The sequence below is a fragment of the Microtus ochrogaster genome, linkage group LG1 (genome assembly GCF_000317375.1).
Source record: "Microtus ochrogaster isolate Prairie Vole_2 linkage group LG1, MicOch1.0, whole genome shotgun sequence".
NCBI lineage: Eukaryota > Metazoa > Chordata > Mammalia > Rodentia > Cricetidae > Microtus > Microtus ochrogaster.
The window spans coordinates 3,650,270-3,662,539 of record NC_022027.1 but is presented as its reverse complement, the minus strand read 5'-3'; the positions used below and the strand labels follow the sequence as shown (position 1 = coordinate 3,662,539).

General features: G+C 57.8%; 2 protein-coding genes across 4 annotated transcripts in view; one reads left to right on the top strand and one right to left on the bottom strand.

The window, feature by feature from the left end:
- The window catches only part of Stk11 (serine/threonine kinase 11), a 13,464-nt gene extending 4,723 nt beyond the window's left edge, over positions 1–8,741 (top strand). The window contains exons 2-10 of one of the 3 annotated variants that reach the window (XM_005359079.3): positions 2,831–2,914; positions 3,547–3,636; positions 4,124–4,256; positions 4,324–4,460; positions 4,708–4,835; positions 5,273–5,330; positions 6,191–6,387; positions 8,105–8,311; positions 8,531–8,741. In XM_005359079.3, coding sequence (XP_005359136.1) covers positions 2,831–2,914; positions 3,547–3,636; positions 4,124–4,256; positions 4,324–4,460; positions 4,708–4,835; positions 5,273–5,330; positions 6,191–6,387; positions 8,105–8,298 — 1,021 coding nt within the window. In that variant the 3' untranslated portion in view covers positions 8,299–8,311; positions 8,531–8,741. Of the gene's footprint in view, positions 1–2,830; positions 2,915–3,546; positions 3,637–4,123; positions 4,257–4,323; positions 4,461–4,707; positions 4,836–5,272; positions 5,331–6,190; positions 6,388–6,651; positions 6,825–8,104 lie in introns of those variants that run through there. The other 2 variants (XM_013350689.2, XM_005359080.3) reach the window with 2 other exon arrangements.
- A 68-nt stretch (positions 8,742–8,809) lies between these two features.
- The window catches only part of Cbarp (CACN subunit beta associated regulatory protein), an 8,770-nt gene continuing 5,309 nt past the window's right edge, over positions 8,810–12,270 (bottom strand). The window contains exons 9-10 of the mRNA XM_005359082.3: positions 11,248–11,428; positions 8,810–10,495 (exon numbers count right to left, since the gene is read on the bottom strand). Coding sequence (XP_005359139.1) covers positions 9,529–10,495; positions 11,248–11,428 — 1,148 coding nt within the window. The 3' untranslated portion in view covers positions 8,810–9,528. The remainder of the gene's footprint in view (positions 10,496–11,247; positions 11,429–12,270) is intronic.

Sequence of the window (12,270 nt, the reverse complement as noted above, 5' to 3'; positions counted from 1 at the left end):
AAAAAAAAAAAAAAAAAGAAAGAAAGAAAGAAAGAAAGAAAGAAAGAAAGAAAGAAAGAAAAACTTTATGTCCATGAGTGTTATTCCCATGTGTTGTGATCCTAATGCATATAGTACCTGGAGAAACCAAGAGGATGTCATACCTCCTGGAACTGGAGTTCCATATGATGGAGCCACTGTGTAGGTGCCAGGAATTGAACCTGGTTTACCTGGAAGCCATCTCTCTACCCTTAGTTATTTGAAAGTGTTTTGCTATGAGTGTAGCTCAGGGTGGCCTCAAACTCATGGTGTAGGCTGCAGAGCAGGGTGCCCTGGTCAGGAGACTGAGGGGAAGTTGGAACATGTTAAGTTACCATGTTACGACCAGTTCCTCTTGGGGTCTTGCCCTGTTCCAGAGGTCTGCGTTGACTGAAGTCACAGGAAGAGTGCTGGGGTCCAGTGACCTGCAAGCAAGCACACACCACAGATGACACTGAGCCCAGGAACTTGATGGACCTTTGGAGGTCGAGTTCTTAGTGCTGGGGGTCTTGAGGGCAGTTAGTTGTGTTCCTGGACATTGGTGAAGCTACTTGATCCCTGAGAAGGAGCCTCGTTTGGCTGTACATAATCCGCAGTGGGCATATGCTTAAGACTTAAGACTGGAGGGGTGCTACCAGTGCTCACCCCAGGCCCTGTAGAGCCAGGCTGGTGGTGGCTCATTGTTGCCCTTGCAGGTTTGCTCTGTTGGCTGGGAATGGGATGGTACTCCACTAGGGCTCAACTGGAGACTGTTGGGTGCACAGCGCATGTTATGTCATGGCCCGAGTTGGGGCTACTGGACAAGGGCTGGAGCCGCAGAGCCACTGTGTACAGGGAGAATGTGGAGGACTTGGCCCAGCAGCAGATTCCCTCAGGAAGAGCATGGCCTGTGTGTGGTGCCCAGAAAGGAGGGTTCCAGCTGCAGAGAGGCATTGTAGCCGGCCTTCATTGGTGTGTGCACATGCATATGCATGTGTGCATGTATGTATGTATGTGTGTCAGCTGTTGGCCTACCCTCTATTGGAGGATGGCCCCACGCCTGAGCTTGGGGTGCTGTCCTATCCTGGGAGCTCATGGCCTCATGCTGGGGCCTCCTTGGCTCACTTCTTCCTTCTGTGGCCATGTTGTGCACAGCACCCAGGAGATTGTATGTCCAGGTGGGCTGTCTCTGGGGGACTCGGCTTAAGTCCCCCTCTGTCTTGATTGGAGTATTGGCGTCTGTCATAGTGGTGTCCACTGATGTGCTGGGTATGGCATCTGTTTCAGCTCTCACCTTCCTAGTGGGCTTTAAGCCCTGCCTTTGTAACAGTCCCTGCTATGGTTGGTGTGTGTGGGGATTAGGATGGGAGTCTTGATTCTAAAGCGGCAGTGACTGCCTGAACTCAGTGTGGAAGTGGGGAGCTAGGGTCTGGTGGTTGGGTCATGCTAGATCTGAGCACTGGTCCAGGCATATTTGAAATGGCTTCTTGGGAACTCCAAAACCGAGTGTCGTGGCTTCCTAACACCAGTGCCCTCTGGTACCATGGGTGGCTCAGGATCATCACTTCTGGCTGTGCATCCATCCTGTGTGGTTTCTCTTTCATGTTTGTGGCCCCTGGAGATAGAAAGTGTACTAGGACTGAGCTCCAAGACCTCTTGTACCATTTTGAAGAAGGACAGTTGCAGTGTCTCACTGGCCTCATCATGCCCCTCAAGGCCCTCCGTGTCCATCAGGCTGGGAACACAGAACAGCTCCATAAATAGCATGTTGCCAGCCTGGGTGGGCACTGTTGAATTTGGACCCAGGGTGAAAGCATGTCACTCAGCAGAGCGTCTGCTCCCAAGGCCCCTCCACACCAAGCTTGTGACTGGAACAGAACATAGGATGAATGCCCAGTGGACTGTCCAGGAAGAGTTCTGGAAGAGGTGGGGCTTAAGGAGGTGAGGGCAGCCCAGGGAGGGGCGCTTCCACCCTGCTGAGCTTGTTGGTGAGGGTACAAACCAAACTGGAGAGGAGACTCGTGCTTTCCTCACTCATAGAGTCTGTGCATGGTGTAGCTGTCACCACTGTCCAGTTCCACAGCGTTCCCTGTTCCCTCACTCCAGAGACAGCCGCCATGAGCCATCCACCCCAGCCATACTCTTGGGCCCCAGCAAACCCTTTTGCCTCTGGGTTCACTTGTTCTGTGAAGGCCCACCCCATGTGGCCTTTTGTGCCTGGGTCTCTCATAGGGCATGATTGACAAGTGTTGAGCCTTGTTTCTGTTCACGCCGGTCTGATGCTTCATTATGTGTCTCTCAATGTGTGGACCCTGGTTTGTGCCTTTTGGTTGCTGGGGGCGTTTGTGTGCGAGACTGTGATGGGTGCCGTGCATGCACGTGGTGGTGGAACTTGTGTTGAGGAGCTGTTGCTGTCTAGGCATCAGACCTGAGCTAAGGGGAGCCTCTGTGGCTGGCTGGTGGCCCCCATTGTTGCACAGTGGTTCTCATGTGGGGCCAGTGTTTTTCTCACTGGCACCATGGTGGCCATTTCTGTTGCTGCTAGCCTCTGAACTTTCCTTCAGCCCAGCTGGGGGGATATCCAAGTCATGAGGTGGAACAGTGCTTGGGAGAAGCTCTTGTGGCTCTGTCGTAGCTCATAAGGTGTTGAGCCTTTGCCACTTGACATGGGGCTTTGCTTTTATGAAGCAATCCCAGTGTCCTGATGGTCCCTGGGATGGAGCTAGGTGTTAAAGGCAAGCAGGAGACTTGACCCCCACCCCATGTCCAGTGTGTTCCCAGATGGGCAGCTTCACAGCAGGCAGGGCCAGCTGAGCAGTATCCTCTGTTACAGGGAGATCCAGCTGCTGCGGCGGCTGCGGCACCGGAATGTGATTCAGCTGGTGGACGTGCTGTACAATGAGGAGAAGCAGAAGATATATCCTGTGGGGTGGAGCGGGATGAGGTGGTCCCTCTGTGTGGTAGGGAGTAGAAACCCTTTATAGCCAGAGCCTCTAACTGCAGCTCAGTTCGTGTGTTGTCCTGTGATGCCTGGCAACTTAGCAGACAGGGTGAGCAGGGCATGAAGCTCTTATCGTATGCCAGTCTGGTCTGGCCACTGTGGTTAGAGCTGGGCATGGTCTCGGGTACCTGGAGCCTACATGCATTGGCACTGCCTCCGTTCTAATGGTTTCCCTTGCTGCCCCTTCCCAGGGTAGAGCTTGCACCTGCTCTGCATCTGGGCAGTCCTGGGAGCACATGGAGTGCCCTGTAGTTGGCTGCAGCCCAGACTCTCAGGCACCCTTTCCACCCTGGGGCAATGAGTAGACATCCCATTTCTGGTCCATTTGTATCCTATGCTGACTCCATGTGGACCAAGGTAGTGCAGTGGCCCTGTGGACTCTGAGTACTGGTAGGAGCAGTAGCAGTCTACTGGCCCAGCAGGGCCCTGCACCCTCAGCAATGTCTGCAGTGTCTCAGTTGTCATCAAGTTTCAGGGCATCCCAGACCACTCTTGCTAGGAGCAGGGCTCCGGGAGCCTGGCGTGTGCTGCTTTCCTTAGCACCCTACGTATATGGTGATGGAGTACTGCGTGTGTGGCATGCAGGAGATGCTGGACAGTGTGCCGGAGAAGCGCTTCCCTGTGTGCCAGGCCCATGGGTGAGTGCCCTGCTAGGTACAGGAGGAGCAGCCAACACTTTCTTTGGCTCTTGTCAGTAACATTGTCAGGAAAACCCAGATGTTTCTGGCCCCCCACTTTTCAGCCCAGCCAATGTGCTTGGGGTCACCTTCCTATTAGGCCCTGTCGACCCACTGCCCTGCAGAGCCTGACTCTGAGGCCTGGCCATCTCTCCTAGTCTCAGCAGAGTCACGATCCCTTGGTTGACACAGAATCAAGGGAAGGGGAAGAAGTTAAGCCAGAGGGGAGCCTTGGCACCCTGGGCCTAGGCCCCAGTGTCTGTAGTTGCCCCCTGTAATTTCCAATGGGCTCCGGCCTTCTGACTATCATTTCTGTTACCTGAACCCCAAATGCCTGTTCCCTTGTGGGCTAGGCCTCGTGACTCTACCAAATTGCATAGCAGGCTTGTGTAGGCACCGTGGTATGGGCTGAGACCCTGTGGGGCCTGAGCCGGTCCCACCCATTCAGGTACTTTCGCCAGCTGATTGACGGCCTGGAGTACCTACACAGCCAGGGCATTGTGCACAAGGACATCAAGCCGGGCAACCTTCTGCTCACCACCAATGGCACGCTCAAGATCTCCGACCTGGGTGTTGCCGAGGTAGGCACCGTGTGCAGGGCTCCTGGGCTACTTCTCCTGAGCACCCCTGACTCTCACTGCCCTCCAGGCCCTGCACCCCTTTGCTGTGGATGACACCTGCCGGACAAGCCAGGGCTCCCCGGCCTTCCAGCCACCTGAGATTGCCAATGGACTTGACACCTTCTCAGGTTTCAAGGTGGACATCTGGTCAGCTGGGGTCACACTGTAAGTGTTTTAGACCCTGTAGAAGATGGGGAGCTGCGGGTTTTCTTTAGTGTTCTTGGGGCTCTTTGTCCACGGTGATCAGCAAGTTGGATATTCCAGGCCTATGGATATGGTTCCCCTCGACCCCACCTCACAGGGTGGGTGTAGGTGCTATGGCCGCACATCTGCCAGTTAACATTGATCCTTCTGGGAGTTGGGCACCTGGTCTCCGGTGTGGCCAGCACTGATTCTGTCCTCCTATGTTAAGCTACAACATCACCACGGGCCTGTACCCATTTGAGGGAGACAATATCTACAAGCTGTTTGAGAACATCGGGAGAGGGGACTTCACCATCCCTTGCGACTGCGGCCCACCACTTTCTGACCTGCTCCGAGGTGGGCATCTTCCTAGTGACTGGGTCACCTGCAAGCCAGGACAGCCAGGGACAGAGCCTCTGGTCTATGGAGGGGGCGGAGTCAGCGGGGCTCTCCTGCAGCTCCTAGGTGGCCAGAGATGGCAGTGGGGTGGGGCCAGTGGCCTACCTTGACTAATAGAGCAGCCCCTGTCAGCTGGCACTGGAGGTCTCGAGGATTGTTTCCCTGGTTTCTGCACAGAGAATGCAGGGGTGTCCTGTGTATCCTGGCTGTACACCAGGTGGCACTAGCATCAGCTTTGATTGCCCCATTCGGGGGGGGGGGTGTCTCAGTGCTATACCCAGGCTGCCTGCTTCTGGCTCACTGGGGCCTAGGAAGGCCAGTAAGATGGATGGTGGGGTGGGGCTGTGGCACGGAGAAGGCAGGCACCTGTTCCACTGACCCTTCCTGTTGTACAGGGATGTTGGAGTATGAGCCAGCCAAGAGGTTCTCCATCCGACAGATCAGGCAGCACAGGTAAGCGCTGCCCTTGCCATGTGCACCTGCTGGGGTCTGAGTGTACATGAGAGCATGGTTGCAGATGCTGGTGGTCACAGAAGTGAGGATGTATATGCACCGTCCGCTGCTGGCCAGGGGAAGTGCCGTGTGAGCTTGGTGTCTGCAGGTTGCTGGCTCTGCCTCCCTCCTGGCGCCCAGTGCAGGCAGGGGTGAAGTCCTCCAGCACCAGCCTATCCCAGGCTCCCTCCCTCTGCTGCCCTGTTGAGGTGTGCAGGCAGCTGTGCAGCAGTTCCTCCGTGGTGGGAGAATGTGGCAGTAGATGTGGAAGAGTATAGCGGGTGTGTCACTCTGGACCCCAGATGGCCATTAACCCAGTGGAGCCCGACCATCTCGGCATGGGAGTGCAGCCAAGGAGGCCAGCAGGAGGCAGGAAGGCTATGGAGCCTCTATTCTGTTCTTTACTACTCTGTTGGTGGGAACCCTGGGTCCAAGGTGGCCTGTGGGCTCTGCCTCTGCCAGTTGTCCCCAGGGCTTTTGCCACCTCCATGCTGGGCTGAGACTAATTCAACTGGGTGTTTCCTAGGGAGGGCTTTTAGCCTATTTCTGTTTGAGATAAGTGGGACTATAGGTGCATGGCCTTGATTGTCCACCCTTGTCTGAGGAGCTGTGGTTTCTATCAGCGGGCAGTGGTTTCTGGGGTGTTAGTGTGAGTGCACATGTCAGGATCCCTGAACCCCTTGCTGAGACCTCAGCCTGTAGCACCCATGAGGGCAGCCATGGGGTGTTTGGGCTGTGGTAGGCCTCATCTTGTATGAGGTGTCAGATGTTTTCACCAAGGGCTCAGTACTGATGACACTGTTGCACCTGGACTTTTGCAGCTGGTTCCGGAAGAAACACCCGTTGGCTGAAGCACTGGTGCCCATCCCCCCAAGCCCAGACACTAAGGACCGTTGGCGCAGTATGACAGTGGTGCCCTACCTGGAGGACTTGCATGGCCGTGCCGATGAGGACGAGGATGAGGACTTGTTTGACATTGAGGATGGCATCATCTACACCCAGGACTTCACGGTGCCCGGTGAGTTGGCTCAGCTTGGGTCACCCTGGAGCTGGCGCCTTTGTGCTCTCTGGGGCTTGTCCTTTCCCCGAGGCTCCAGTCTGACCTGAGCCATCCTCAGCTGCGGCATTGCACTCAGGGCTAGCGAAGGGCTCCTGGCTGCAAGTTGTGGCAGGAGAAGACCCTGGAGGGCAGTGGGCTGGTGCTCTGAGACAGCCATGTGAGGGAGGGTCCAGTGGCCCTCAGTCCTCGCCATGCCTGACCTTATATCGCCTTCTTCCCCAGGTGTCGAGGAGGCGGCCGAGGCAGGGCTTAGCGAGGATGCATGCGACACATGCATGTGGAAGAGCCAGGGCGCAGGCCTTCCTGGAGAGGAGCCCGAGGAGGGGTTCGAGGCCTTAGTGTAGCTCCCTGGCTGCTGCCCTGCCCATGTCCTCCATAAAGCTTTGTCCACTGTGTCTGCAGGTGGATGCTTGCCGCGACTGCCCTTCCCTGTCACTACCCTGGCAGGCTTCCCACCAGGGTGCCAAAAACACACCAGGTTCAAGGCCTGAGCCAGGCCCTCAGCACCAAGGTTACCACTGGCTAGATAGAGCTCTGAGGGCCCTTGTCCTTGTGCCCCTTAAGCCAGCCCTACTGGAAGGCATCTCCTGGCCCTTCAAACAGTTGTGTGTGAGAGGGTCAGGCCCCTGGACCCCTGGTGTCCCTGTAGCAATTGAGGGTTCGGGAAGTATTACCAGCTGGGACCCTGAGTCCAGTATGGGCCCTAGCCACAGTCGTTCTCAAGATTCACAATCCTAATAGCATCTTCTGTTCAGACAGCGAGGGCCCCGTCACCCTGAGCCCCTGTCTGGAATGTGTACCACTAGCTAGGCTCTCAGCTGAAGGCTGATGCCTGGCAGGACCTCCATGGGAGCTCATCAGTGGGGAAGGGGTGCACTTAGGATGCTGACTGCATTTGGGACCCTCAGGGAGGCTGCGGTTTGAAAGAAGGCAAGGCTACGGGGAGAGGTCTGGGAACATTGCCTTGTATCTGGGTAGCCAGTGGGGCCCTGTGTCACCTGGAATGGTGCTGTGCAGGGGCAGTACCTAAGGACAGCCTCTGCACAGGACCCAGTGCCTTGTGGGGAGGGGTTTCCTGCTACGGGGCCACCGTACCTCATGCCTCAGTCTAGCCCAGAGTGAGGGCCAGGGTGGGTGCTGCCAGTCTTGGCAGAATCAGAGGTTTTGGGAGGAGGGACTCTGGATACAGGTGGGCTCTGTTGGGTTCCCATAGTAACATCTCAAACACCTGGTGGCTATGCAGTTACATGCTAGAGACTGCCCACTTGTTGAGGAACTTTGGGAGAGGTGACTTATCCCCAATGCGATGGCAGGCCAGCAGAGAAAGCTAGACCTGTAGCCCCCAGCTGGACAGTGTCCCCATGCTCAGCACAGCTAGTAGCCCCCAGGCTGAGTGCTTCATCTCCATGGGCCTGGTGTGGGTCCAGAGCCTGCCTCGCTTGGAGAGCTCTGTGAGCTGGTGCTTGGGCTACCCTGGCTAGACAGGCAGGTGAGCATGGGCGTGCTGCAGGGGGGGCCAGGGCAGACCGCTGGAAAGGCTGGACCTGGCTGCACAGGCCTTTGGAGCCACTGAGGGATGGCACTAGAGGCTAGAAAGCATAGCCTGACCAGCCTTTGGCGCAGTCGGGGCTGGCCGGGTCCCTTGGCTCAAGCCATACCTGCCATCTTCCTGCAGGACAGGTCGTGGAAGAGGAAGTGGGTCAGAATGGACAGACCCGCAGCCTGCCCAAAGCTGTGTGTGTGAATGGCACGGAGCCCCAGCTCAGCAGCAAGGTGAAGCCGGAAGGCCGACCCGGCACCTTCAACCCTGCTCGCAAGTCATGCTCCAGCAACAAGATCCGCCGGCTCTCAGCCTGCAAGCAGCAGTGACTGCAGCCTGCAGGTGGGCGCAAGGCCAGGAAGGATCAAGAAAGACCGGCTTGGTGCTCAGTGGGTGTCTGCTGTGTTCCTGGCTCTTCCCTTGGGGCAGGGCTCCACTGGTCCCATGGGGTGAGGTTTGGTGACTGAGACCACAGCCCTTACCAGTCATGATTGTACCAATGGTAGTGTCTACCTCCCTGCAGAGGCTAGGTACTGAGTAACCTCTTCTACCTACCTGCAGTGTGTCACCAGGATCACCGGGCAGGTGCCCCGGCAAGGCTGCGGTTCTTGGCCCACCCATGTGGACTGGGCATTGGAGCCGAGGGTGGATCACCGCCCCAGAAAGCACTTTATGTCGAGACCACTGGCCGGCCTCGCCCGCATGCCGCCCCGCAAGCCTCGCTGTCTTTGGGTTGATTTCTTTCTTTTTTTAATAAAACAAGTGGATTTGAGCTGTGGCTGTGAGGGTGTTTGGAGCAGGCGGGGCACAGGGTGGCCTGCAGAAAAAACCCAGAGCGAGTGAATATGCAGAGACATTTATGATCAACCAGACAACACAACTACCCACGCAGGGCACAGGGCAGGGAGTGGGCGGGCTCTCGAGGCGAGGCCGCCCTATATTTTGGCAATAAATAAAGCTTGGGAAACTTGAAGCTGCCGCCTGGGCTGTTCTGTCCGCGTGTCCAAAGCCCAAGGCTCTTGGGGAGGAATGGGACAAGGTGGGGCCTGTGCACATGCTGAGAGCAGGAGAGGGGGTTATTGCTTGGAGAGGGAGGGTACGGCTGCTGCTAGAGCGCACACCATGGTGAGGTAAACGGATTCAGGATTTGGGGTAGCGAGCTCCTCGCTGATTCTCTGCCCCAAGGTCCCTTCCCCTCCAGTAGGTTCACGCAAGCATATGGATGGCAATGGTATCACCAGCACGTGCTCACTAATGGAGGGGGGCTGCTTGTACTTCAGAATCTGCTTCACCCGCCTTTGTGGCCAGAGGCTGGGTGCCATGGTCGGACATATTAGGGCTCGAGAGTCCGAATACTTTATCCACCCTGCAGCTGAGCCGGGGTCCTGGAACCTCGCGCCTCTGGAGGCCACTGCGACCCACTAAGTGATGGGACACTGCATGTGCGCAGTTCGAATCGGGCTGCGTGCGCATGCACGGCAACCCCAGGTTTCTGCTATCCGCAGCGGCCCCACGTGCCGCCAGGGAGGCTGCCGAGAGGCGGGTCGAGTACACAGAGCTTAGGCCGGGCTGTGGTCGGGAGACGTGGGGGCAGCAGCAGCAACAATCCGCACCGGGGAGGAGGCGACTGGCTCAGGGAGACGGGGAGAAAAAAGTCTATCGTCGAGGCTGACTGCCAGCTTGTCCAGCAGCGCCCCGGCGGGCTCGACGCACAGCCCAGAGCCCGGGCATCCACCGCTTCCGCCGCCAGGCTCCTCCTCGATGACAGGAATGGACGGGTCATCACCTGCGGTAGGCAGTGCACGGCCTTCAGGAGGACAATCAACGCTGTCACCACGACGCAAGGGCGCACGCGCAGGACGGACTGCCCCTGGGGGTGTGGCCGCGCGTGCGCCACCGGGGTCGCTGTGCTGCCGGCCTCTCTGTTGCCACTGTTTACGAGCGTGGGCATGAGGATGTGCCCGTGCGCGATGGCGTGGCGCGTCGTCGAAATGTGGGTCGTGGCGCAGGAACTCGTGGAAAAGTGCGTCCGTCTTCTCGTCGATGCTGTAGTCGCGGCGTGGCCTGCGCGGCCAGGCTCGCGGGCTGCGGGGAGGGCTGCGGGTTGGAGCGGGAAGTTCGGAGGCTTCGTCACCTGCACCGCGGCCCTCGATGCTCGCATACCCACTGTCCATCTGCAGCAGGCGGCGGGCCTCGCCGTCCTTAGGCCGCAGAGCAGGCGGAGACTCCGGTGGGGGCGGGAAGGCAGGTGCTGGGCCCCCACCCCCGGAACCCGATCCTGAGCTGTCGCCGCTGCGCACTGAGTCGCGGTCATTGCCGCTGCTGCTGTGGTCCGATGCAGTGGCTGCATTTAGCTCGAGGGAAGTACGAAGGCTCCACAGGTCACGGTAGCTGCACTGTGCATGCTCGGCGTCCTGCTCTTGCTGTGGGTCCTGCTGCTGCGCATGCTCGGGCCCCAAACTGATGATGCTGTGTTCCGGAGGAGTCTCGGGGCTTGCTCCTCCTGCTGCCTCAGACGCCTCTAGCCTGCAAGGCCAGGCCCACGTGGTCAGAGCCTGCAGGCCTTGCCCTGCCCTGCCAGGCCACACGTTTGTGCATTAGGGACTATGGACATGGAGGGACCCTCATGGAGCCTGGGCCACTCCTAGATACATTCTCTTGATGTGCAAGGGGACTTAAGGGAATGGACCTGAACTAGACTCCAAATCGGCCCCTGGTCCTACATGGTTACTTCACCCATTGGTCATGGGATGGTAGGGCCAGGTGTGAATTACAGAAGCCAAGGGTCACCCCAAGTTTTCAGGGCCTCTGCCTGTATCCTACTGGTTTTGGCATTTGGGAGTTTTGCTTTTGGGTTGGAGAGGGAGGTTGCTTCTGATAGAAGCAATCACCAAGGCTTGTGTGAGGGGTCAGGCCACATATCAGGAGTACAGGTAGGCAGAAGGGTTGCTGGGACAACTGAGGAGCCTTTCAGGCCTCGGAGTCTGCCACAAATTGGCAGGGTCAGGGTAGGCCCAAGCCCGCTGCCCTGCTCTGGTGGGTGTCCCATCTTGGAGACCTTGGAGCCATCAACTGCCCACCTACCCTTACCCAAGCTTTCCCTGTTTCCCTCCTCCTTCTCCGGTCTGCGCTGGAGAGGTGGCCCCCATGAGGTGGCCAGTGTGACTCGAGTTCGTGTCCACAGGGCCAGGAGGGCAGTCCCCGGGCCACCTAGGGGGGATGGGGCATGGCAGGGGCCCACAGGCCCACCCTTAGCATCTCTATCTACTGAAAAATACCTGCCGAGAGTGGGGGGCGGGCTGGTGGGGCTGGCCAGAAAGGGGCGGGGGGGTGGGAAGGCCACCGAATCGCCTGCGCTGGCAATGTACTGAATGAAGTCGGCATGGGGGGCATCCCCCTCTTGCTCCATGCTCTCACTGGCTGCCCGCTGCCGCTGAAAGTGGTGCCGCTTAGGGGAACCTGCGGGGGGGGGGGGGTAGTCGGTCAGTTGAAGAAACTGAGGCAGAGGGCATATGTGTCCAGTCCAGAGATTAGGCATGAACTAGAAGGCCTCAGGCGAAAGCAGTCCAGACAGAACACCCTGGCTGGACAGGTATGGCCAGGAGAAAGGACATCCAGTGGCTAGCACAGCCCAGTTCTTGCTGAAGCAGCAGGCACAGGGGAGCTGGAGTTGTTAGGGCCAGGAAGGAGAGAAGGTGCCACCTACACGCTGTGCCCTGGCCTAGGAAACTTGACGGGAAACTGCCCCAGCTCCTGGCCAGTAGCCAAGATCTTCCCCAAACACAGAACTGCCGCTGGGCAGACCTCCAGGTGGGTTGGGAGCCACCCACCAAACAGGTTCTGGTCCAGACAGCCGGACCCTCCTCCCACAGTGGTATCTGGAAAGGGAGGATGTGAGCCCTGTGCCATCTAGAACCTCCTATGCCCCTTCCCTCTCCACAGGGAAGCCAGTGCCTGGGAGCCACTGCCACCCAGGTAAAGCCTGAGCGTCCTCTCTACAGTGAGCAACCCTGGATCCTGGGGCTATGATAGCTTTTACTGAAGCAAAATCCATATTCATCTGCACACGAAAGTCACTTCCTATAGCAGAGGTTGAGATGGGACAATGTGGCCAGAAAAGCCCAAATTGTTAACTGTCCAGGGCCTTATCAAGAGTGCAGAGGGGCCGGGCGGTGGTGGCGCACGCCTTTAATCCCAGCACTCGGGAGACAGAGGCAGGTGGATCTCTGTGAGTTCGAGACCAGCCTGATCTACAGAGCTAGTTCCAGGACAGGCTCCAAAGCCACAGAGAAACCCTGTCT